Source organism: Silene latifolia, chromosome 10 (genome assembly GCF_048544455.1).
Source record: "Silene latifolia isolate original U9 population chromosome 10, ASM4854445v1, whole genome shotgun sequence".
Classification (NCBI taxonomy): Eukaryota; Viridiplantae; Streptophyta; class Magnoliopsida; order Caryophyllales; family Caryophyllaceae; genus Silene; species Silene latifolia.
The window spans coordinates 125,885,004-125,912,149 of record NC_133535.1 but is presented as its reverse complement, the minus strand read 5'-3'; the positions used below and the strand labels follow the sequence as shown (position 1 = coordinate 125,912,149).

Here is a 27,146-nt window from a genome sequence, read left to right as displayed (position 1 = left end):
ATGAAAGGTGATAACTTGGAGCCTATTCCAGAGGCCACCTCCTCTGCTGTGTCGCCTCTGACTGACCACGAGCTGTCTGTCCTCTCCGAGCTTTTCGCTCGTGTCAACTTAATGAACGCTAAGTTTGCTTATGAATCGTCTCAATTTAACTCCAATGCAATTCTGAATGACTATGAGAAATTTGACTTGAGTGACTACCCACCTCACCTAGCCAAAGAACTTAACAAACGGGAAACCAGAACCCCCATTATTGAGGAGACCGAACCTATTGACGTAGGAACCGACAACACACCTCAAGAACTTAGGATAGGGACAACCCTGGACCCCTCGGAAAGACAACAGTTCATTGACCTCCTCCACAAATACAAGGACGTATTCGCCTGGTCCTACAGAGATATGCCTGGGATTGATAGGGAAATTTCAGAGCACCGGATACCCATTAAGCCCGGAGCTAAACCTGTGAAGCAGAAGCTGCGTCGAATGCGTCCTGAATGGGCCCTAAAAATCAAGGAAGAAGTGGATAAACAGTTCAAGGCTGGTTTCATCAAAGTGTCTGAATACTCTGACTGGGTGGCCAACATTGTTCCTGTACCGAAGAAAGACGGGAGCATTCGGGTTTGCGTCGACTTCAGGGATCTGAACAAGGCGAGTCCAAAGGACGACTTCCCTTTGCCACATGTTGACATTCTCGTAGACAACACTGCCGAACATGCTCTCCTATCATTCATGGACGGGTATGCCGGGTACAACCAGATTAAAATGGCCGAAGAAGATATGCACAAAACCGCATTCACTACACAGTGGGGTACATATTGCTACACAGTCATGCCTTTCTGTCTTATCAACGCCGGGGATACCTATCAAAGAACCGCGAACACTCTCCTACATGATATGATGCACAAGGAGGTAGAGGTATATGTCGACGGCATGATTGTCAAGTCAAGAGAACGGGACGGCCACATCAACGCCCTTCGAAAATTCTTCGCTCGTCTGCGGAAATATAACATGAGACTAAATCCTCAGAAGTGTGCATTCGGGGTCACCTTCGGATAAATCTTGGGACATGTCGTCATCAAAAGAGGCATCGAGATTGATCCAACCAAAATCAAAGCCCTTCAGCAAATGCCTCGGCCTAGGAACGAGAAGGATATTCGGGGATTTCTCGGTCAGGTCTAATACATAAGCCGCTTCATTGCCAAGCTCACCATGATTTGCGAACCAATATTCAAGAAACTTTGCCCCTCCGATCACACCGATTGGGACGACAACTGTCAAAAGGCCTTCGACAGGATAAAGGAAATCCTATCCAAACCCCCTGTCCTCATGCCACCTCAACCGGGGATCCCTCTATCCCTATACCTGACTGTCACAGACACATCCATGGGAGCGATGCTAGCACAAACAGTCGACGGCGAAGAACGAGCCATCTACTACATCAGCAAAAAGTTCATTGAGTACGAGACAAGGTACACCCAGCTGGAAAAGACATGCCTTGCCCTAGTATGGTGAACAAAGAAGCTGCGGCATTACATGCTCAGCTACACGGTCCACATCTACTCCAAGATGGACCCGGTCAAATATATCTTCGAAAAACCCGTACTAAACGGAAGGCTGTCTAGGTGGACACTCATGCTATCAGAGTTTGATCTCAAGTTTGTACCCCTCAAGGTTATCAAGGGAAGAGCAGTCGCCGATTTCCTGGCAGAAAATCCCGTCAACGAGGATCTAACGACCGACACCAACAATGCCGCTGAATATGAAGCATGCCTCATCGGCCTGCAAGCAGCCATCACACTCGGCATCAAGAGACTGAGAGTCCACGGCGATTCCTCGCTCATCATCAATCAGGTATCCGGATCTTGGAAAATCCGAAGTGACAGCTTAGCTCCCTACCGAGCGAAAATCAATCAAGAGGCCGAGTTCTTCGACCAAGTCGACTACTTCCACTTGCCACGAGAGAAAAATCAATTTGATGATGCCCTGGCAAAACTTGCTGCGCTCGTCAACATACCTGACGACATGACGTCGATGCCCCTATGTGTCGAGAGAAGGAGCTAGCCAGCTCACATTTGTGCCATCAACAACGACGAGGAAAGCCATGATGAACCCTGGTACCAAGCCATCCTCAATTACAAAACCAAAAACGAATTCCCTCCTAACTCTGACCAAAGAGGACAAAGAGCCGTCCGTTTACTTGCATCACAATTCGTGATAAACCAAGATCAACTATACAGAAGAACACCCTAAGGGATTCTCCTCCTTTGCATTGACCATCACAAAGCCAAAAAAGTCATGGGAGAGGTCCACGATGGAGAATGTGGCCCTCACATGAGCGCACTGGACCACCATGGAAGCCAATTGTCGTAACTACGTTAAACATTGCCACAATTGCCAAATCTTCGCCAACATACAACATATACCACCATTCCTTTTATACACCATGATGTCACCCTGGCCTTTCTCAACCTGGGGCATCAACATCATCGGGAAAGTTAACCCAGTAGGCACCAAGGGGCATTGTTTCGTCCTCGTCGCCATCGACTACTTTACCAAATGGGTGGAAGCGCAGTCATATGCAGTCTTGACCTCCAAACAAGTGGCCAAGTTCATCCAGAACAACATCATCTGCAGATATGGGGTACCCCATGAAATCATCAGTGATCAAGGCTCTCACTTCCGGGCGGAAACTCAGGCCTTGCTGGACAAATACAAGATCAAACGACATCAATCATCCCCCTACCGTCCCCAAACCAACGGAGCGGTGGAGGCAACTAACAAAACTCTCATCACCATTATCAAGAAAATGCAAGACAACTATCGCGATTGGCTGAGCAAACTCCCATTCGCACTCTAGGGATACCGAACCTCCATTCGAACACCAACAGGCGCCACACCCTTCTACCTAGCATACGGTATGGAGGCAGTTCAACCGGTAGAGTTAGAGTGTAATACCCGCCCTTTTAGGGACCCTTTGACCATCTTTGACTGCCCTTGGGAGCGGGAGTAATCTTAGAAAAGTATGCCAAAACCATCTTGGGGTGCGTGTTAAGAGAGGTACTCGATAGAGTAGAGGCTACTCGATCGAGTAGTTAGGGTACTCGATCGAGTAGGGGGCTACTCGATCGAGTATGTTGGGTACTCGATCGAGTACCCAGTTTTCAGCGAGGGTTTTATATCGCGTTTTGTTAAAACCGCAAATCACTTCCGCCACTTTCCTCCTATCCTTCAGTCGCCCCTTTCCCTTCCCTTCACCTCAAAACCTCCATGGAAGCCTTTTGAAGATCCTTGAACCTTAGGAAGGCGTCGCTTGTGTCGGGTAGCGGTCTCTTGTTGACTTTTCTCCCTGGTAGGTATGTCATAATCATCATCCGTGCCTTTGTCTTCATAGTTAGGGTTTGCTTGTTAGTAATAGATATTTGTATGGTGGTTATAGGCTTTGCTTGGTCGCTGGATATGTTATCTGTCGGCGTGGATTGGTTGCGGTTGCTTAAAGGTAGGTTCGCCTACTCAGTTTCTGTAGATGGTCTAGTGTGTCGGATATTGTGGCTGTGTTGTGTTTGGTTGTTTGCTATAGTTATTGTATCGTGATGGTTGTGGTCGTTGTTGATGATTCTCGAGATGCGTTCTCGGCTGAGTGGGGTCACTTGCGGGAGTGACTTCACGCCCTAGTTTCGCCCTTCGTGGAACCCGCCACGGAAGGGGATGTGCACATTAATGGACAGGGTTATCGCTCGATATGATGAGCGGGGATTTGGTGGGTATGGTTGCGGTCCCCCACTGGCAGGGTTGGTCCAGTGGACAGTCAGTGACAGAGTTGGTTGGATTATGATGGTTGTGTTTGGGACTGTTAGTAGTGCTGTATTGATAATTGTAGTTGCCGTTGTTTTGTCTTATCTCAGTACTGACCTTGTGTGGTTGTTTGTTTGTTATGTGTCTGCCGTGATCCCTTATGGTGAGCAGTCGGTCTTAGCAGGTGTTGATGTTGTTGATAGCTGAGGTCCGGGCAGGGATGAGTCTTCACGAGATATGATGGTCATAGCGAGTAGTCTTGGAGTTGTACCTTTGTATCGTATTTGGTTTGAATCACTTGTAATATAACTTAATAGTTCTTTTATTGACGTTTGATAATTACTTTCCTCGGGCAACCGAGATGGTAACGCCCTTATATGCTAAGGAAGGCCTAGTTGAGGCTCCTCTGGATATGGGGGTGTTACAAAGTGGTATCAGAGCGACGATTTTGGAACCTGTAACAAATGAACATAATGAACGTAGGGAGTCTAATAAAATGAACCTGGTGTATGTGTAATGGGAGCCCCGGCTGATGCTAGATTTTGGGTGAGTAGGCGCCCTCATTTCAAAATCTTGGCCCCATGACGCTTAAGCCAGTCACATGGGATGGGAATGTGGAGTCCGTGTGTCTATGTGTGCTATGTATGCTAATTGTGCCGGAGCTACCTCCGGTTAAGTCTTTGTTAGAATTAATAGGGGTGTGTTAGTGATATATCAGGCCGTGTATGGTAATTGTTGATGAGATTATTGAGTTCTTTGAATGATTAGTGAGCTTATATGATAGCTATGAGGTATGTGACGAAATTATACGTCATGGAGATGCGTGAAAGTGTGAAATCGAATGTGTAATATGAATAGTGAACACATAAGTGTTTGCCATAAAATTTATGATGACGGAAGTTGTACGTGAGATTATAGATCCTACCGCGATGACTATAATGATAATTATAGTATAGATGAGTAATAATCCGAATCACGGTATGTGGTAATGTGTATATGCTTTGCTATTTAGTTGAAATTTTTCCGCTGCGTAGTATTTGATTTTGTGCAAGATAGATTGCTTAGGATGGAATGTAAGACATAATTGAATAAGTGGGTTGCAAAGTGTATAGTTATGTGATAAGTGAAAGGAGGAATTAATGTTAATTATACGTTTCAATTTGAAGTAAACACGAGTTTAGTAATAGCATGTAAAGTAAGTTTAAGGGTAATAAAATGACACGGCTAGATTTATAAATAACTCGGTGACAGGTAGACCGAGTTGGGTAATTTGTATAACGTAACGTGATATGTCTCTTAATTGTTGAAGGGTTGTATTTTGCGCGACAATGGTTATAAAACGTGATTGAATGTGATAATTAGTGTCGAATCCCGAACTTAGTTTGGAATCGACACGTGGCGTAGTTTTGCAGGTATCTTCGAGTTACTTAGTGTTCGGACCGAGTACTTAACTTGGCTTGACCGAGTGCGAGTGCTTACTAGACCGGGTAGACCTCACTCGATCTAGTTAGGAGGCTATAACGTCGGGATGTGGGAAAATTCCTGCAGATACTCGACGATTTAGCTCCTACCCGATCGAGTAGGGTGGTACTCGATCGAGTACCCCAGGCACTCGATCGAGTAGGTTACTGTGCAGTGATTCCTACGGGTTTTCATAAAACCCCTAATCTTTCTATTTCTTCTTCTTATTCCTCTATATTTCGACACACCTCCACCTAAATCACTCTCAATTCCTTATTTCCTCTCAAATCCTCTCTTTCTCTTGGGTTAGTAGTGATTCTTGGGGTTGATTTCTTAAGTTTAATTTCGTTTCTCTACTTTGTCCATCAATCAAGGTATGCTATTCTTCCTAATGTACATGGTTTATTGCTTTGAATGTGCTAGGAAAGTAAAACAATCTGAACTTTTCGATTATTATGACCAATTTGGTGCTTTTAATTGTTGAAACATGATTCACATGCCTTCTTTCCATGTTTGTTGGTGGTTAATTGCTGTAAATTAGACTAGAAATTTCAAAAATTGAACCCGAAATTTCTAGGGTTTCCAAAATTGAAATCGATTTTTGGTTGTTTTACAATGGTTAGATGGTAGAATTGAGCCTTAAGTATTGTTTATATCATGTTGGAGGATAGATTTTGGTGATTTTACCTTAGAAAGTTGCCTTAAAACTCCGTCTTAAAAGTGCCTCAAATGGAAATTCGTGATTAATAGTTGGAAAATTGATGTTGTGAATGACATTATAAGTATAAGTTAAACTTAAAAATAGTAATAGAAACGATGCTTAATGAAAATATGCCAAAATTGTCTCAGCTGTAAAGACCGTCTGAAAATTTTAGTTGAGTTGCTGAACATAATATGAAGGTGATGATGATATGCCATAAATTATTCTTTCTCTTGAATTAGTAACATGTAATTAGCAATGTAAATGGAACGACCTTTAGAAGCATGCTAGGATATTCGAATTGCTGAGAATATGTGTTCACATGCCAAATTTTCATAATTGCGGTTTATAAGTGGCTACAAACTGAGACTATATGCTAAAATTGAGGAAACTATTGATGAAATGTGTGTACCTAGCTGAGCATCTAAGTTTAATTGCATGATTTATGTGCTTCAAATATTGAACTGGTTGATGAGTTAGTGAACTTGCTAAGCATATAGAACTCAAATTGTATGAAGTATATGCCTACATGTTTTATACAAATTGTTTGACCTTATACCTAAAGCAGATGCCGAGACTGAACCTTGGAACCCGCCAAAGTAAACGGGGGAGGGGTAACCCACCTGAGTTAGGGGAAGGAAGTGGACCTGTGGTACCCGCAGTCCCCGAATACCCTACAGTTGTTTTTGTTGACTTCAAGCAAAGGGAGCGTTTTGTAGCCTTACAAAAACGCAAAATGAGACCTACAAAGTGTATAGACACCAGTGTATTAGAAGAGTTGGAGATAGAGACGGATGTCCGTCACATATTCGAGACCTTGGGTTTTACGGGTTTGTATAGGCTGAGGAAGCATACTTACCCTTTTCTTACCTTGGAGTTCATGAGCTCTTTTAGCTATGACCCGGGTCGATGTTGAGTTTAGATTGATGAATACCAGTTTTTGTTGACCATGGATTTGTTTGCCTCTCACCTTGGGTTGGCCAAGCCTCCCAAGGACTCCATCACCGACATTCCGGTGAGTGCGGCGTCCGCCGCCTAATGCCTTGCTTGATCGGGAAGCAAGCTCCCACCTCGAGCAACATCTTTGATTAATGATGTTCAAAGATATTACCTTGAGGGTCTTTCTCCGTTCTCTCTCGAACCTCCTCTATGACCGAAAGGATATCAGTAAATTGAACAATCATGAGGTCTTACTCCTGATGTCTTACCTCAACCCGGAGCGGGCCAGGAAAGTGGTCTTTAATGCTCCTTCTATAGTTTGTGCTGCCCTTGCCTTGATGGCTTCTTCCCCTTCCCGGTACCTGAGTTGTGGTGCTATTGCCACTCGGTTAGCTGAAAAGCTAACCTCCTTTGAGGCTTCTTCGGCGTACGTGCCTCTAGCTACCCCAGTGCCTACCATGGATCGTGAATACTATCTCGACCTGAAATGGTTGAGGACCTTGGCTGACGGTAGCCTAGCATGGAGGGTGTATGGGATGAGTTGGATGAAGATTCCAGCTCCGAGAACCCTCCCACCCACGGAGCCCTTGGAGCCGACAGTAGTGACGGTGGACTCCGATGACGAGGAGGAGGAGGATGATGACGGACCCCGCCAGCTACAGACCTATCTCATCGACGGCACCATCCTTGAGGAGATGCCGGAGCCGACGAAGGGCGAGAACGCGGGAGTTCAGGTGGTTGAGAGACCTAGAGTGGTGAGGGGACCCCGTCGAGTGAGAGAGAGGGCCTCGGAGACTAGGCCACAGCCAGTAGCACCGCAGCAGCAGCAGTCTTTCCCATGCTACCCTTACCTCGACACCCCGGAGACGCGATCCAGTTACCTGGCGGAGAGAGTGTCATCTACCTTGACACTCCGGAACATGCACGAGATGGCCTACGCTCAGGGGATAGGGACCGAGGGACCGCATCCAGTTTGGTGGAGAGGAGTTGGGGACTACTCAGGGGTTTTCCATTCCTACGGGGTGGATCAGTCGACGTGGGGGGCACCTCAGTCCTTCCCTTACGGTGGCTTGACCCCATGGTACGTGGGCCCAGGAGCAGGAGCAGGAGTGGATGCGGGGATCGGGTCAGCAGGAGCAGGTACGTCGGGTGGTGGTGATGATGAGGTGATGTTTGAGCAGCAGCAGCAGCAGCAGGAGTGATACTCCTTGTTTCTATCTTCATTCATGATTGTTAGTAGTAGTTGTTGTTGGTAGCGTGGTTAGATTTTCGGTTGTTTTAGTTGAAACTTTATTTATGAACTTGTATTGTTAGGCCATAAGGCCGGATTAGCTACTTTAACCGTTTGCAGGGTGATGGAGAGTCGGGGCGTCATCCCGACTCAATTTATGTGACAGTCATGTTTATATATGTTGGGTTATAACGGGTTGAGTAAAGTACTTGACCTGCAGGTACTCGACAGAGTACCCCACACTCTATCGAGTAGCTGCAGGAAGGGAAGAAAGGAAACATTCTGATCTCGGGCTACTCGATCGAGTAGCCAAGACACTCGATCGAGTAGCATGGCACTCGATCGAGTACCGCTACATACTCGATCGAGTAGCACTGTTACAGGAGGTTTTTGAAAATTAAAAATGTTCAATTGTTTTATAATTGCGAGTTTAATGTTTAAAGTAGTTGTGAGTGCGTAGTAACACCTTTGAACCGTTAATTTCATATGTTACAAGTCGTGATTGAAGTGTTATAAGCGTATTTGTCACAATTAGTGAAGCGGTAATGATTTCTGGTTGCTTTAATGTTGCATACGCCTCATTACGTCTTAGTTATCGGAATTATATCTTCTCACACACTTGTGCATACCATAGTATCATGCCTTCTGGACGGCAGCTAACTAGTCCGGTGGTTAGTGTATAATTGCTAATTTAACGAGTTCGTGCTTAACGAGTAATGTCCGCGATAGATAACATGTTTTAACCCATGTCATGAATCAAATAATAAGTAAAATGCCTGGTAATTTGGGTGGTGAACTTCGGGGACGAAGTTCCTTTTTAGAGGGGAAGAGTAATGTCGCGAAATAAAAAGGTTGTTTTGAATAATGTTTTGCTTGTTTATAATGTTGTTGGTAGTTGGTTATAATTTTGTTGGTATCATGTGTTGTTTTAAAAAAAAAAAAAAAAAAAAAAAAAATTTCTGAAGTATAACGACTTACTTTCTTTAGTTCTTTAAAGTGAGTGGTGATCGTATTTGAATCACGTTGCCAAGTAACATGGTGGCATTGGTTGTACCACATGAAAGTTGATATGAGACATGTTCTAGATTGATGGTTGGATAGTAATTATTGTATGTTGGGAGATCGTGAGTGACGATTCGCATTGCGAGTTGGATGTTTTATACATATATAAAATAACGGTTGACTGTGATAAAGCTGGCATGATAGTGGCAAGAATCGTTAGGTATAAGTGTGGACGGTGATGATGATGACATGGGGGGGATGGTGTTTACAAGGAGTAATGGTTTGACCGGGAAGATTGGTGAGATTGTGTTGGTTCCGAGTCATGAGCCGGAGAGGTGAGTTGAACTTCGGGGACGAAGTTCTTTTTAAGGGGGGAAGACTGTAATACCCGCCCTTTTAGGGACCCTTTGACCATCTTTGACTGCCCTTGGGAGCGGGAGTAATCTTAGAAAAGTATGCCAAAACCATCTTGGGGTGCGTGTTAAGAGAGGTACTCGATAGAGTAGAGGCTACTCGATCGAGTAGTTAGGGTACTCGATCGAGTAGGGGGCTACTCGATCGAGTATGTTGGGTACTCGATCGAGTACCCAGTTTTCAGCGAGGGTTTTATATCGCGTTTTGTTAAAACCGCAAATCACTTCCGCCACTTTCCTCCTATCCTTCAGTCGCCCCTTTCCCTTCCCTTCACCTCAAAACCTCCATGGAAGCCTTTTGAAGATCCTTGAACCTTAGGAAGGCGTCGCTTGTGTCGGGTAGCGGTCTCTTGTTGACTTTTCTCCCTGGTAGGTATGTCATAATCATCATCCGTGCCTTTGTCTTCATAGTTAGGGTTTGCTTGTTAGTAATAGATATTTGTATGGTGGTTATAGGCTTTGCTTGGTCGCTGGATATGTTATCTGTCGGCGTGGATTGGTTGCGGTTGCTTAAAGGTAGGTTCGCCTACTCAGTTTCTGTAGATGGTCTAGTGTGTCGGATATTGTGGCTGTGTTGTGTTTGGTTGTTTGCTATAGTTATTGTATCGTGATGGTTGTGGTCGTTGTTGATGATTCTCGAGATGCGTTCTCGGCTGAGTGGGGTCACTTGCGGGAGTGACTTCACGCCCTAGTTTCGCCCTTCGTGGAACCCGCCACGGAAGGGGATGTGCACATTAATGGACAGGGTTATCGCTCGATATGATGAGCGGGGATTTGGTGGGTATGGCTGCGGTCCCCCAATGGCAGGGCTGGTCCAGTGGACAGTCAGTGACAGAGTTGGTTGGATTATGATGGTTGTGTTTGGGACTGTTAGTAGTGCTGTATTGATAATTGTAGTTGCCGTTGTTTTGTCTTATCTCAGTACTGACCTTGTGTGGTTGTTTGTATGTTATGTGTCTGCCGTGATCCCTTATGGTGAGCAGTCGGTCTTAGCAGGTGTTGATGTTGTTGATAGCTGAGGTCCGGGCAGGGATGAGTCTTCACGAGATATGATGGTCATAGCGAGTAGTCTTGGAGTTGTACCTTTGTATCGTATTTGGTTTGAATCACTTGTAATATAACTTAATAGTTCTTTTATTGACGTTTGATAATTACTTTCCTCGGGCAACCGAGATGGTAACGCCCTTATATGCTAAGGAAGGCCTAGTTGAGGCTCCTCTGGATATGGGGGTGTTACATAGAGGTCCCATCTCTGCGCATCCTACTGAAGAGTCAAGTCCCTTAGGCGGAATGGACCCGCCGAAGGTACGAACAACTCACTCTTCTAGACGAACGGCGGCTCAACGCCTTGCACAACGTCCAGCTATACCAACGACGTATACAACGGGCATTCAACAAGAGGGTCAAACTCTGGAACATCCAGGAGGACGATTTGGTCCTCAAGTCAGTTCGAGCACCGTTACCCGTCGATCCAAGGGGAAAATTCAAACCCAACTGGGCCGAGCCATACCTGGTCAAGAAAATACTTTCGGGGGGCGTAGTGAGACTGGGTGACCTAGATGGGGAGGATTTTACAAACCCGACCAACATAGACCAACTCAATAAATACTACCCTTGAACCATAGCAACCAACGATCCAAGCCTAGTTTTACAACTAGCGTCCACCTTAACCCTTTTCAAGTCAAGTTCCTCAAACACGTTCTGATTTGAAATTGCATGTTTTATCGAGTCTAAGTTGCGGCACCTTGCCCGTTTCGAATGTCTTTTGACCTGTCAAAGGCAACATCCATTTGCACTAAAACAAACAAAAACCCCTGAACTACAAGCATGGTTCGATTTCACCTCTTCAGGTGGATACGTAGGCAGTCCCTCTTATACATGAGGGATACAACCACAAAACCCAATCAAAATTTACAAAACATTTCAAACTACGATCATGGTTTGATTTCACCTCTCCAGGTGAATACGTAGGCAATCCTTTCTTACACAAGAAGGATACAACCATCCCCATAATCAAAAAAAACATCACCCAGATACAAAAAACATCCTCATCAAAAAAGGAGAAAAGGGAAAACCATTCCCTTTCCCACAAAAATACAAAAAAGTAGCCTTTCTCCCTTCCTACAAAAATCCCACTTTCCCAAGTGCAAACGTTTAGGACAACTCAAATCGAATTGCCTTTACAAAATGGATGGAAGAAACAAGCGTTCGCAATTTTGACACAAGCAATCCTCTTATTTAATTAATAATAGGAGGGATTACAATTTCAACAACAAATAAAGCTCGGCGAGTCTACAACTTGTCAAAGCTGAGGTGTTGACTAAAACACCTCACATAGTAAAACTAGCACAAAACACACAAAACATAGGTAGTACAACATAATAAAAATTCACAACACTAATACAACATAATAATAAAATGGGTAATGGAGGTCTTCACTCTTCCATTCTACCCTTGCCTTTTCCCTCGGGGTACATCTTCCCCTTGTTCTTCTTGTTAGCCCGCCTAGCATGGATTTCCTCCTCGGAACGGATCCTCAACGGATCTACAACGGCAACGGCCTCCGGTCTATTGCAAGACCCCATGTTCGGCCCAAAACGAGCCCATGCACTGCCCATCATGTTCTTGGGACCCGAGCTTCTCCTCTTTGGTGGCCTCATCACGTCCGGGATAGCTCCATCAACATACTCCTCAAACAAGGCACGGTTGGCCTTGCCAACCTCTCGATACTTCAAGTCGAACACCTCGTCCTTACGGAATTTGGACCTCTCCTCCAAGGACGAAGCTCTTGACCACTTGACATAAGCGGGAGTCACCCATGTCGTGGCAACGGGGTCCGGTACCTCCCAAAGCAGCCGAGTGGCCCACCATATTTTGAAGACCTCCACAAGCTCAGTGTTCCGGAAAACATTCTCTTGGACAAGGGTATCTTGAGCGGGCACCTTTTGTTGACGCCCCATTTGCCTCATGAGCCTTTCGGGATAAATGAATGAAGCAACCTTCAAACCCACCACCATCAAAGAACGAGGACTAGCACTCGAAGCGGGCAACCCCGTGAAGGACCTCAAGTGCCACCATGGCACCACCCAACGGATGTAAGGACCACCCTCCTCCGCCAATCTTGCGGCCCAATAAGCCTCGGTAGAAGCAAAAGTATCCGAGTACAACTTCTTCCTCATGGTAAGGTGACGGAAGGAATAAGAAGAAGAATCAACCGGAGGCTCTACATACCTTAGCCTCTCCAATAGCCACACTTGGAGGACCCTTGGGGACCCAAATAAAGGAACTTCTCCACAAGAGCCTTCCATGTCCAAAGCTTGGATGATCTCTCCAAGCACCAACCATGATGGATCTCTACCATGCTCCATTTGCTCAACCACACGTACAAGGGTCATGCTACCATAGCATTTCGGCCCCTCCTTCTTCAAAGCATCAACAAAGAGGTACACATGGATAAGGCAAAAGGCAAGAGCCCTTCTCCTAGCCACCTCCGAAACATTGGCATCTAATCAGTTGGAAAAGATGTTGATAAGAGCCAACATGTCCACACCATGTGGAGCAAGAAGGAAGTTGACTTGACTTGTCGACAAACCCCACATGGAACGGAATTTCTCCTTGTAGCACAACCGAGTCGGAGGAAGCACCGGAACACAACCCGGCCACCCACCAATGGCTCAAACTTCTTCGGCAAGAGGACAAATTTCACTTTTCGGGAAAACGAAAACATGGTGTTTCGAATCCCAAAACCGAGAACATGCTTCGAGGAATGAGGGTTGCACCTTGACTTGACGAAGCACCAACAATTGACCAACTCCCATGCAAATGAGTTGATACTTTTCGGGAGGCGACAAATTCCGGCACCATTGTCGCAACGCATTCTCAAAGGCATCCATGAAATATTTTTGTGGAAGAAGAAAAGGTTTTGTAGAGATGTTTTTGTATTTCGGATGATGAAACAATGAAGCGCAAGCATCACTATTTATTCAAAAACAATCAGCGCGTTTTTTCAGAAAATAGGGAGAGTTGGCTCCCATCGCCAGGCTGCTCGCGCCTCTTTAGGCCCTCCCCCAGGATTCCCGCTTTGACTTGTCTCTTTCAACTTGTGTTTTCTCCTGACACCTCAAACCTCCCGCCGGAATGCTCGTGCCTCTTCGGGATAGTCCGGGACATTTTGTGTTTCCTCACACTCACATTTCATTGTTTTCGCGTTTTATGAAATCCGACACGGTTTCCATGACGCAGCTTTAAACATACGGATTTTTTTTCCTTTTTTTTAGGAGGGAAGGTCTAGTCGCCCCGATCCGCGATGGATCGTTTCCATGTCAGTCGAAATTCCGAGATTTTTTCGCTTTTTCACAATTTTCCATCAAAATAAAAATTGAAACTTGATAACACGACGTCAGTTTTCCTCAAAATTTCAAGCTCTCACAAATTCGAGTCTTGACCTCACAAAAATCGAATCAAATATACTCGTAAAAATCTTTTCTAAAATTCTTCCCTAACGGATTGAGTTTGAAATTTTTCGAGTCACAAATCAATTTCAACAATTTCAACGCAATTTAATTCAAGACATGAGTTAATTGCTCAATTTTCAAATTAATTCCTTTTGAATTCCAAACGTGACGACTTGTCGCGGAATTTTTCAAAATTCATTTCAATTTTCAAAATTCAATTTTAACTTCAAGTCACCTTGGTTAATTTTGTTTTCAATCAAATGCTTTTACGTGTTTACGTTTATGCATATGTGCTACCTGTTGCTTGTTTTCTACATTAACGATGCAGGAACTAGTGCAAAGCAAAAGGGAGAATCGACAGCCGACAACGCTCCTCCGAAACACAACACAAAAAAGCCAAAAATCACAAAATGAGCTACAATCCAAAAACACACATATACAAACCGCCTCACGCAAAATGTAAATATGTACAAACAAGAGTCCAAGACACGGGCAAACTACTACAACTACTCAACACCTCCCGTCGGACCAGTCCCGGTCTCACGAGGAGTCGCCGCCAACGCAGACACTACCACCTGCTCAGACTCCCTCTCCGGGGAACTCTTCAGCGTCTCACGCTCCATCTCGACGTGAAGCTCCTCCGCTGCAGCCAACTGAGCCCTCAGAGAAGCAATCTCCGCATCTCGGCTCCGTAACTCGTCCTCACGACGCCTCAACTCCTGGTCCCGACGAGTGATGCCCAACCCCTGGGCCTCGATCATCGACCTAGCCGCATCCAACTCAGCGCGTACCCGAGCAAGCTCCGCTGGATCCGCAGTACCCTACAAAACACAATACAGATCATCAAGATCTAAAAACGTGAAACGCAACACAAAATGCACAAAAACAGCACACAAAAAATATACCTGAGAAAGCCGAGCCTCCCTCGCAGCCAGGTCACCAGCAAGCGCCCTCCAGCGGTTAGCCATCCGCCAAAATGCCTGATGACTAACGGTCGTCACCTACATTCAAAAATGTCCTTCAATGCAATGCAAGGCAAAACACAAATGAGGAAAAACGTTTTAAGTTAGTAACTCACCCTCAGAACGCTCAACCTCCACTCCATGCCGACGTCGGTCACCTCAGTGACCGCAGGCTTTGGCAGGTGCAGCTGTAGCTCCTCACCGCCCGGCCCCTAAAAGGTGGTCTCCACCGGGAAAACTGGGGGCTGAGTCCTCATCAACGCGTCGACCCCCTGCAATTCGGGTCCGCATCAAAGGTAACAAACCCTCCTATCAAAGGAGACAATGAAAACAAAAGAACAGAGGAAGATATACCTCGATCGGATACCAGGCAAGCCTCGACAACCGGAAGGTGTCGTAGTCGACGTCCCGCAGCAACAGCGCCTCACCTCCATGACCGTGAAGGTACTCCTCAACCTCGTCGGGGGTCGACTCCTGGAACAACACCCTAGGCGGGTCGTCCGGTACCACGAAAGTCTCAGTAAAGCACTGACGAGCTAGACGCTCGCCCAGGTACCAAACCGACTCGATCGTCGTCTCCAAGTACAAGCGCTGGGAGCTGCGAGGCCGCAGACGCTCCCTGACAGCGGTCGGCACGTCCGTGTAGTGCTCCCAAGGCCACCCTACAAACTGCATTCAGAACAAAGCTACTCAACCGACTGGGGGCTTCCTAAGCTACCTAGTCATCCTATCTATATCTAATTCTACAAAGAAGAAAGAGTAAGGAACAACGACTCACGTCAGCAACTCGAAGCTTGTTCACGCGACGCCTGCAGTCCTCGTAAGTCGACTTAGTCGACTTCTTCCGAGCCACCGTCCAACCCCTCACAGCGGGGTAGGTCAAGGGGACACCGCCTGTAGTCCCCGGGCGCAGAGGGGTGAAGTAAGCGTACAACCAAGCCTGTAATCAAACACAGCAAACACAAATCAGCCAATTTCTCAAAAATTGCCAAATTCAAAATCAAAATCAAACTCCAAAAAGAAACTACAAAAAATGCTCGTACCTCCAAGATGAGGCCGGGACCAACCAAAGCAGGGGCACTACCATCCCCCATTGCCTCCGGACGCACCGTTGCGTGCATGTACCGGGTGAAACTCGCCAAGGCCGGCGTAACCCAGTCGAACTGACCCAAAGTGTCAAGGTCAACAAGGAGAGGAAGCACCTTGGTCGACAAGCGCTCGCACTTGTCACCAAAGTATGTGGCGCCCAAGAAGTACCACAACCGCGCCTCCTGCGCGTCAGCCCTGGCCTCTGCCTCCGGACTCTCCAACGGCGCCGGAGCAACACCCGCCACTCACTCTCTGAAGTGGTCTCTCACATACGAACTCGTGATCTGGTACGGGGTAATGTCAGAAGGCTCAGGCAAAGCAGTACCGATCAGACGAGTAACCGCAGGAGAAGACACTCTCTCCGGCGTCTCGGTAAACTCAACAGGCGTCTCGCCACAGGGAAGGCCGGATATCATGGCGAAATCCTCTAAAGTCACACCGACCTCCCCGAACTCCATGTGGAACGACGACGTCGTATCCTAGTACCAATCCAACATGGCACGAATCAGACACAGGTTCGACCTAATCGAAGACCTGTGAATATCCCGCCAAGCGCCCACCAACGGCCCAAAAGCCGACCTCTCTATCAACGCCCTCGTCCCGGCTTGGAGAACGCCGTAAAGGCTCAAGCAGGTAGTAAAGCCCGAGAAAGTCCTCATGGTGCCGATCTCCTGAAATAAAAAACAAACAACGTCAGAACGCCTATTCAGGTCTGACACTTCAAAAGTGACGAAAGTTCAATCAAGGGACACGACTCACGAAGCCCTCGTGAGCACGGTAGGAGATTTGCCTGTCCAGTCGAAGCAACAACTAGCTACCGTCGAAACCCTCGGCCCAAGCAGGCGCCGCCCGCAGGTTCAGCCCCCGCGTGGCTGTAGCCCGTCTAGCGTCCCAACTCGCGACGTCAGCGTCGTCCTCAACTGTCTCCGCCCTCCGTCTCTTCTGACCACAAGACTCAACGTGACGGATGGAAGGCCTCTCAACGACCCTAACGACGTTCTGTAACGTCCGTCTGGTCGGCCGAGGAGTCCGTCTCCTCGTAGAAACCCTCCTCCCGGAGGTACCGGCCCTCGGACCCGTCCCGAGCTCTCCCCAGCCCGGTAGCCCCAACAACGGGCTCCTCACGCTCCTCAACGGCCCTCTCAGCCCCAACAGTCTCCGAAGGGGGCCCCTCCTCCTCGGAAGCATCCTCCACTACCGCGGCGGGTACACTAACCGGAGTGCTAACCGGCCCCGTCCCGAACAACTCCTCAAAAGTCGCTGCAAGGGACCCGGCCTGTCCCGAACACTCTCCTGCAACCAAAGAACGTCAGCCGAAATTTCAGCATTATGACGGCGTAAATTGGAAAAATACAAAAAAAATAACAAACAACCTGCAAAGCAAATCAAGGCAACCCCGCCCAAACCCAACCAAACAAAAAACAATTCACAAAAAACACACAAAAAAAACGACTCGCCCTTCTTTTCAAGCAAAAGACGAGCCAAAACAACTGCAACAAAAAACGGCACCCCAAGACCCACACGAGGTCCGCAAACAAACCAAAGTACATTCCCAATTCAATGGGGAATTTTTCTACGGCTCAAAAAGGCAATTTATACGCCAATTTGAGCACAAATCGGTCAAAAAGTCAAAAAACAACCGCAAAGAGGCAGACGTGATTTTATCACGCCTCAAGGCGACCTAAACTACCAATAAGGTCCATTTAAAGGCAAACTGACTCAATTCAAGCCCAAATAGGCGCTTATTTTGTCAGACATAAGACCGTCACAAAAGGCAAAAATTCCAATTTTGCCCACAATACCGAACAAAGGTCCACAATGGCAAATACGGTCTTTCCCGACTACAATGCAACCTAGTGGGATCCATTACCCAAGCAAATAAACTTGGCATTGTGAGATGAGACGGTTTCTCCACCTCACTCACGTTTTTCGAACATAGGGAGCGGGAACAGGGACCAAAATGCAAACTAAAAGCACCCCTATACTCCTAAACAGGTTTTTAACCTAATGCAATCATCAATTTCACTTGAAATGGGCTCAATCAAAAACGCCCAAATCGATTTTCTAGGGTAAAATTTTCGCCCTAATTCAATTTAGCTAAAAGACCAACAAATTCAAATGGATTCAAGAGGGAATACATACCTTGAGATGACATTGTTGATGATAGCACGAATGGAAGCAAGCTAGAGACCTTCAATGGCGGTTTTTTGTGTGTTTATGTCGAAGGTTAAAGATGAAATGAGGGAATGGCATGCGGACCAACCTCGCGTCTTTTACAGAAAAATAGGGAAGCTCCCTTGGTTCGCCAGGTAGCTCGCGCCTCAATCAGGTGTTCCCTGCTCTTTCAGCGAAATTTTGGGCTTTGGCCCAATTTCCCGTAATAAACTTCAAGTTTTCAATGATGATATTAAGGACCGTCATTTTGCAAATACAAAAACAAATAGTGAAATCAAAATTCACTATTTCCTTCAAAAATTTCAAACAAACGGCGATCAAAACCGCCATTTTCCCTTCAAAAAAAACAATAGTGAAAAATTCAAAAATTCATTATTTCTTCAAATTTTCAATTTCAAGAATAATAGTGAAGATTCAAAATTCGCTATTTCCCTCAAAATTCAAACGACGGCAATTAAAACCGTCATTTCCAAAATAATAGTGAAGATTCCAAATTCACTATTTCCTTCACATGTCAACGGCGGCACATAAACCGTCACTTCAAACGTAATAGTGAAGATTCCAAATTCACTACTTCCTTCACATGTCAACGGCGGCACATAAACCGTTACCTCAGTCGTAATAGCGAAATTTAAGATTTGTTATTTCCTTCAAAAAATTCAAATAGGCGGCGATTAAAACCGCCACTTCAAATTCAAAAGCGAATAGTGGAAATTCAAAATTCACTATTCCTTCAAAATGTCAACAGGGGGCTTCCTCGCGGGACCCGCTCATTTCAACAACATCGATAGTGAAATTCAAAATTCACTATTTTCACGGCGACATCATGAGTCCGCTACTTTCAAAACAAGCCCATCCGACGCGGCTATTCTCACGGTCAATTAACGAGGCTGAGAGGTTTGACATAATTAAGTTCAACTTGAAGCGCTTCGAAAACTTAGGAGTCATGGGAGGGTATTTGAGCAAGTGCAGCTATGATGAGACATTTGAGGGTGACAAGTTAATGCATATATTGGAACTTCCTGCAATAGTGAAATCTATTGGTCTGCCAAAGGAGTTGAGATTAGACACGTACTCTGAAATGGTCGGTTTTACAAGGACTGGCAAGTTTTTTGTGACGGGGCCATTCAATGATGAGCCAAAGGATTTCCAGAGTAGAGCGTTGGGGATAGTTGATACACGCACGAAACCTATGCAATACACAAGGCTTTTGAAGTTCGATAATAACATGCTTATGATTTCAACATATGTTCCAAGCCTAGTTTCACCTATTCCTATTGAGGAACCTTAGATGCAATACAACATTCCCTTGCTCCTTGAGCTGTTTGAAGGCAATGTATGATGTAGCACAAAAACTAAGTCGCTTATAGGAATTAGGATTCTACTATGTGACTCTGTTGTACTTGTTCAAAGTAGTTCCTTGCATTTGCTTCAATTTTCTTCATTTACATGCACTATGTCGCTAGTAATTAAAGCCGTTTAATCCTTCATGTATCGTGCAAAATAGGCTTTTTATCAAATGGTAGTGCACATGAATTGGTGTTTATATATTTAGCTTGTTATGCTCTATTTTAGGCCTTTGTCCTTGGACCTTGGTTAGTAAGATCCATCATCAGGTTTCAGAGCTAACACAAATTGTTCCGGATTCATCATGTAAACATTGAACTGATATGTAATGTGCTCTTCTTGTAACTGCTGAACAAACTCATAGAAAGTGGCGGTGAGCCGAAGTCGTATGCTCCCAAAGATAAATAATAAGTCGTATGCTTATATTTAGATTGTACTCAGTATTGTAGAACTTGGGCTTGTTTGTTAAGTATTGCTGCCCTTTGATCTCTCCTTTTTTCTAAAATTTCTATATAATCTGGTTTGTCTAACTGCCTGTATATAAGAGTGCACTAATTTGTTTGAATTAGAAAATTCTGGTAGATAATACTCCAAATCTTGTTTTCCACAATTCCACCTACACCTTCCCGGGCAAGAGTGATTTTACGGGTGCCTTATACTAAAAGAATAAGAGATCTCAATCATTTTTCCGGCTAAATGAATTTCGCTGTAATTGGGGCTTTTTTCATATCATATCTGTAATTGGACTTTCATTATATTATATTTACAACTAGACTATAGTGTACTTTCTCTTTTACACTTATTAATACAAAACATTAATAATAATAAATTTTCCATTTAAATTTCAATCTAAAAACCGCGCATTTGCGTGAGATCATTACTAGTTTGTCAATAAATAACAAAACTAACAGCTAGTCTTGCTTGTGACGGGATTCTTGTGACCTCTCACAAAAAGAGAGAGGGGACAAGATGGGGCACCCCCCTTGTGCTTCCAGGGCCGTCCCTGACATTTTGGGGGCCCTGTGCGAAATTGAAAAAATAGGCCCCAAATATACAAACACCTATTAATAATTTATAACAAATATTAAAACAAATTTGATTAAAAAAAGCTAATAAAACCCAACACGTATATATGATAAATAAAATGTTTGCATCCAAATATCAATTAAACTGTTGTTGCCATGTTGGTTAGTTGAAAACTCCTTGATAAAAGTTGGGGAGGGTGGCGCGGGATCGATTCGCAGTAACAACATTTTCATTTTGATTTCAAAATGAAAAATAAAACGTGCAAATGATGCCATTGGGGCTCGATCACAGGAACTTCGGAGAGTAAGGATATACTACTACCACAAAGCCACTGACAAATTAATGATATAGGAACGCGATAATTAATTTATATTATGAGTACTAAGTAACTGGGCTTCATATTGGGCCCCATAAAGTTGGGGGCCCTGTGCGGCTGCACGGGTTGAACACCCCTCGGGCCGGCCCTGTGTGCTTCTCACTCACCTTTTAATGGACATTTTGTGAGAGGAAACGATATACGTCACAAGCTTGTGACGGTTGTCACATCGTCCGTCTTCAATGAGATTTTATGCAAAACTAATAGGTGAAGAAATTGTAGTGAGTGACATACAGAGGAGAAAATAGAGATGGAAAGTCGAAAGAAAATACCGGTCAAAAACACATATTAGCCTAAGTTAATCCATAATATAGACATGAAAGTCGCCCGAACCAATGGACCTATTTCAAATGTCTAGCCAGAGTGAAGGCATAATCATTCACAAGTCACAAGTCACAAGTCACAAGTCACAAAGTCGCACGTTACTGATTCTCTTACCTCCGTCACTCCAATTGAAACACCCGCACACATTCAAGAGGAAGCCTGGCAGCCTGTTACTGATTCCAGGTTTGCATCAGATTAATTTTAGGGTTTCATGCTTTAATCTTCATTTTTGTGTTTATTCATGACAAAGAGTAAGAAGAAGCATGTGATTCCGCAACAAACCTACCTTACTGATGATTTAATAATTGAAGAAATACTTACAAGATTGCCCATTAAATCCATTCTTCAATTTAAATCAGTTTCGAAGCATTGGTGTTCTACTCTTTCTTCTTCCCATTTCGCCAATGCCCACCTTATTAAATCCGGCTTGTCTCGCCCTTCTGCTCCTGTTGACACCTTGTTTATCCATTATCGTAATAAAAATTACCTTTTTTCCTATGATGATGATGATGATCATGATGATGATCAAGTTTTGGGTAATTTTAAAGATAAAGTGGTTAAACTAGACGTTGATTTTGGCAAGAAAGAATATCTGAGGCTTACAGGATGCTGCAATGGGTTGATTTGCCTAACTGAACTTTCTAATAAATACTTTGTTTTATGGAACCCGGCTACCCGTATGCTGCACAAATATGAGTCATATGGGTATTTAAAGCGTTTTGATGAACTAAAGCGCCCTATTGTATGCTCTGGATTTGGGTATTCATCCGCCATCGATGACTACAAATATGTTCGGATTTTTAAAGAGCATTTGGGAAGCGTAAATATTGTTCATATCTTCTCTCTGAGGGAAAATAAGTGGAGAGAGATTGAATTTGGTCATGATCCTCTCCTTCTTTATAGACACGCGGTGCCTGTTAATGAAAAGTTATATTGGGCTGCTAATTGTAGCAAAGCTGGTGATTTAGTTGTTAGCTTTGATTTAGGGAATGAGAGGTTTGACATAATTAAGATCAACTGGCTTGAAACAGAGGTCTTAGGAGTTATGGGAGGGCATTTGAGCAAGTGCAGCTATAGAGGTGACAAGATAATGCATATATTGCAACCTACTTCAGTACTAAAATCTATTTGTCTACCAAAGGGGTTGAGGTTAGATAGTTTCTCTCAAATGGTCGGGTTTACAAAGGCTGACAAGATTTTTGTGACGGGGTCATCCTGTGATGATGTGGGTTCCGGGAGCAGAATACTGGGGTTAGTTGACACGTGTACAAAACCTATGAAATACACAGCACTTTTGAGGTTTGATATGTTGCTTAATATTGCAAGATATTTCCCAAGCCTAGTTTCGCCAATTCCCATGTGACTGTGTTGTATTTCTGTAGAGCAGTTCTTTACATTTGGGTCCATTTTCATTTACTTGCACTAGGTCTCTAGTAAGGCCGTTTAACTATTAATTTATCGCCATACCAACAAATATGCTTATTTTGAGATGGTATTACACATGAATCTATGTTTCTGGGGAAACTTTTTGCTCTAGTTCAGGCCTTTGTCTTATGAGGATGGCAAGACTCTCTCATGTAAGTTTCTACATTTGATTTCTTTATGCAACAACTGGTTCATATTTGTATTTTCTGCAATTCGATTATAGCGCAGTCTCTGTTGCATGAAATTTTGATATCCTTGGTTGTTGATTTGTTGCATGATTTGTTATTCTGCAACTTCTATTCAAAGGGTTTGTAAGATATTGACATGTTATTAGTAAGAAATTAAGATTGTTCTAGATATATTTCCGGAGTTCTGGAAGTTATTGTGTGCGCTCTTAGTCATGTTTACGACACCAGTAATTAGTAAATAGTGTTGAAAATGGTTCATTTCATATATACAACTCTTAGTCTCTTACCTTGCTCATGTCTTAGGATCCAAGACTAACCTTCATTTGTGCGATTTTCCTTTTTGGTACCGATATATAGTCAAATAGGAATTACCATCTATTCCCTTATTTAGCTAACGATAAATTTTTCTCATATGACACACACTGTGTTCAGTCAGTCACTCAGTCCTCCGAGAGTCCGAGGTTTGTTTTCCTCTTGATTTGTTTACCTATGAGATACTTGCTATTAAATGCTTACTCCGACTTAAGTCGGTTTCGAAATACTGGTGCTCTATTCTCCTCTTACGAATTTGCCAATATTTACTTAAAAACCCGTCTTTCAGGTGACCTTTCATATTTTACGGTAGACTACCTATTCATTCAGATAGCTACTAAGTTGTATCTTCTCTCTGTTCAAGATGATAATGTAGTTCTTGATTATTGCTGAGTTAAACTAGAGCCAAGTTTCGAAAACCTTGGTGAAAATGAAAATGAAAATGGGGTTCAATTGATAGGTTCATGTAATGGGTTAATTTGTTTGGCTAATTCCTCCTTTTATGCTGATCATTCTATATATGGAACCTGTAAGTTAGGATTGGCGCAAATTTTCAGACCCCTGCTGTACTTCCTGTAATTGTATCGTGTCTTGGGGATTTGTGCCTGTGTCTCCAATATTGACGAACGACGACTATAAGGCTGTCAAAATAGTTCAAGACTTTGACCTACTAGAAACCACTGTCCTTGTGTTGTCCTTGAGGTCTCGAGAATGGCCAACGGGTTCATGATCATGGGCTTGACTCGAGTGTCACTTTAAGCAAAACAATTTCAGGTGTTCTTGTTAATGACTCGCTTTTTTGGATTATGGTATCGAGAGACCCGCTTGAGAAACGGGTTGTCGGTTTAGTCAACACTGAATGTAAATGAGGAGGGTATTTTACTAATTTTTTTTCCCCCTAGTCAGACCACTTTACTTATCGTCTCTTATACTACATCAAGTCATCAACTGTTCCACCAGAATTTCGGGTTTGCTCTTTCATTGCTGCCAGTCAACGATGGCAATGAACTCAATGCGCCTTGACTTTCCAAATTTTCAGGTGAGGAGTAAGCCTTTAATCCTTGTTAAATAAAGTCCATTCCGCAAACTTTGTTTGAAATGTGAGGAGTGAGCCTTTTCAGCGGATTAATGTTACAGGATACATTCCCAGCCTAGTCTCGCCTTTGTCCATTTAGGAGTCATCGGAGGCATACAGACGGTACATTGTGTATTATTATTAATCTATTGTTTCCTAGCCCCTTGACCTTGTCAATCGTGATAGTTTTGGCATAGATGACAAATGAGCTTGTTAGTATTAAATTACTATTTTCTCAACAACATAATAAGATGAAAAGTTCAAAGTATATTGGCAACAAATACCAGTAAAGGAATGTCATTATGTCTAACCATAGTACAGAGTGAAAAACAAGGGATGGAAAGTCAAAGCAAGGATGACAAAGATCTAATACAGCAAACTGAGCAAACAGAGCTGCCACATGATTTGATAAGTGAGATGATATTAACAAGATTGCCTATCAAATCCATTCTTCGATTCAAGTCCGTTTCCAAACGATGGTATTCTACTCTCTCGTCTTCTCATTTTGCTTTCGCACATTTGAAATTTTACAACCCTTCAACCATGGAATCCTTACTCATTCGAAATGGCAACAAATTCCAGATTTTATCTTACGAAAATGGCGAAATTGACTTGGTCAACGTGGAGGTTGACTTTGAAGTAGGTGATGAGAAAATGGATTTGGTGGGCACTTGTAATGGGTTGGTTTGTTTAGGATCATCTTCTGGTCGTTTGTCCATTATCTGGAATCCAATAACCCGCAAATTTCACAAATACTCGGACTTTGAAATCTCTAACTCTTTTACCAGCCGATGTTTGGTCTACTGGGGATTTGGATATGTCTCTATTGTTGATGACTACAAAATTGTTCGGGTATGTAAGAATATGGACAATGATTCTTTAACAGTTCATGTTTGCTCGATTAGGTCAGATACATGGAGAATAATAAAAAACGATGCTTATGATGATACCTCTCATTTGACGAATCCAGTGCTCATACGTATAGCAGGGGTGTTGGTTAATGAGAGATTATATTGGAGGTTGCCAGGGACAAATTTTTCTTTCAATTTAGCGTCTGAGAAGCTCGACACATTTCCTTACCTCGAGGTGAGCACAACATTGTCATATGCCACCAACAATGCTGAAGAATATATTGATAAGTTGTTATTTGTTGTAAATGGGTGCTTATCTATGTATGGTACTCTTCTTAGAGGTGGTGATATTTTAACTATTATGAAGAGTCCAGAGGTGATTGAACAAATCAATTTTCCTAGGGATTTGGCTAACGCGATTCTTTGCGGAGATTTAATTGGATTCACCAGAAGTGACAAGATCTTTACACAATATTCAGCATGTTTAGGGGTTATAGATCTAACTTTGCAACCTTTGAATATCACACCATTGATGGACCTTGAAAGAAGCTGTAAAACTGAGATTGTTAATTATTGTGCAAGTCTTATTTCACCTAATATATCCGTGTTATAAGGATGCTCAAGGATGAGGATTCGAACATCTAACCTTTTGTTTTCTTTTCTGTTTGGCACCAGACCTGCTTTCTACCATGTTGTAACTTCTTATTGTTTGTTTTGCTGTATCATGATTTTGTTTTATACTATAACATTATTGTGAATATTTTATTTGAATTACGTGTATTTTATACTGTTATGGGATAAATGACCACATGATTTTGGCCTTGTCATTGTTAGCTCTTGAGTTGGGGCTAGAGATGTTTTTGACATGATAAAGTTCAACTTGTACCACTTGGACTTATTAAGAGTGATGGGAGGATGTTCGAGAAGTGTAATTGTGGTCATATTAATGCGCATAGTGGAACCTCCTACAACCCTGTAATATATTGTCCGTCAAAGGGGTTGCACTTCTTTAAAGCTTTGTCAGCTTTTGTTTGCTGATGATCTATTGCTTTTTTGTAAAGGGGATATTGTGTTCACCGCTTTACTGAGCGCCTTCGCAACTTTCTCTCATGCTTCTGGTCTACAAGTGAATCGTGGTAAATCTGATATATATTTCAATGTTGTTGTTGAAGATGTTACAAATGTTAAATATGATTGAACAAAGTTGTGGATTTAAAAGGGGAACGTTGCCTTTTAAATATCTAGGTGGTACAATCTATGCAAAGAACTCTTAACTGGATTGTACTATTCTCACTGAGATAAGATAACTGCTAGAATCCATTCTTTGGGGGCTAGGAAGCTTTTCTTATTCTGGGAGAGCAGAGGTTTGATTCAATCTGTGCTGATGACTTCATTCATATTGGATGATTATTTTTGTCATTCCTATGGGAGTTATATTATGAAAAGAATCGAGGGTATGTGTAGGAATTTCCTCTAGGTTGGTTCTGAGGATTAAAATAGGATTCCTGTAAGCCAAAGAGGTATGGTGGTATGGGTTGTGGAATTATGCTGCAAAGGATGAGCATCTTTGGATCAAACGGGTGGGTTCTGTGGGCAACAAATGACGTGGTCTTCCTGTGGAGTATTCTGTATTTCAGTGAATGCAGGTTACGATTGGCTTTTGGGTGATTAGCAGCGGGGCAGTTGGGCTCGTGAAGTCTGGAATATTATGTGTTTACCTTAACACTATTTTATTTGTTGGATGGCCTAAGATTGGAAAATTGTTAACTAGGGACAGAATCGGGAAGATAGATTTCAGTTCTGAGACTCGTTGCTTGATTTGTGGTGTAGAAGATGACAGTCATGAAGATTTATTCTTCTTTTGTCCGCATAGCTGAAGATGCTTGTGTTGCACTCTTGTACATGATCTGGTTTAGCATGAATGGATGTTGAATTAAAGGGATGTTGAAAATGCCACACATTGTGGTGCGAACTATCCAGAATCAACTCTCAGATAGACTCATGGGT

The 27,146-nt window shown here is 43.6% G+C and overlaps 1 protein-coding gene across 1 annotated transcript; it reads left to right on the top strand.

Annotated features, from left to right (window-relative positions):
- The first annotated feature begins 21,529 nt into the window (after positions 1–21,529).
- LOC141608171 (F-box/kelch-repeat protein At3g23880-like) lies at positions 21,530–22,651 on the top strand. Its single transcript, XM_074427533.1, has one exon. It carries the CDS (start codon positions 21,530–21,532, stop codon positions 22,649–22,651), a length of 1,122 nt encoding a protein of 373 aa, XP_074283634.1.
- Positions 22,652–27,146: the final 4,495 nt, after the last annotated feature.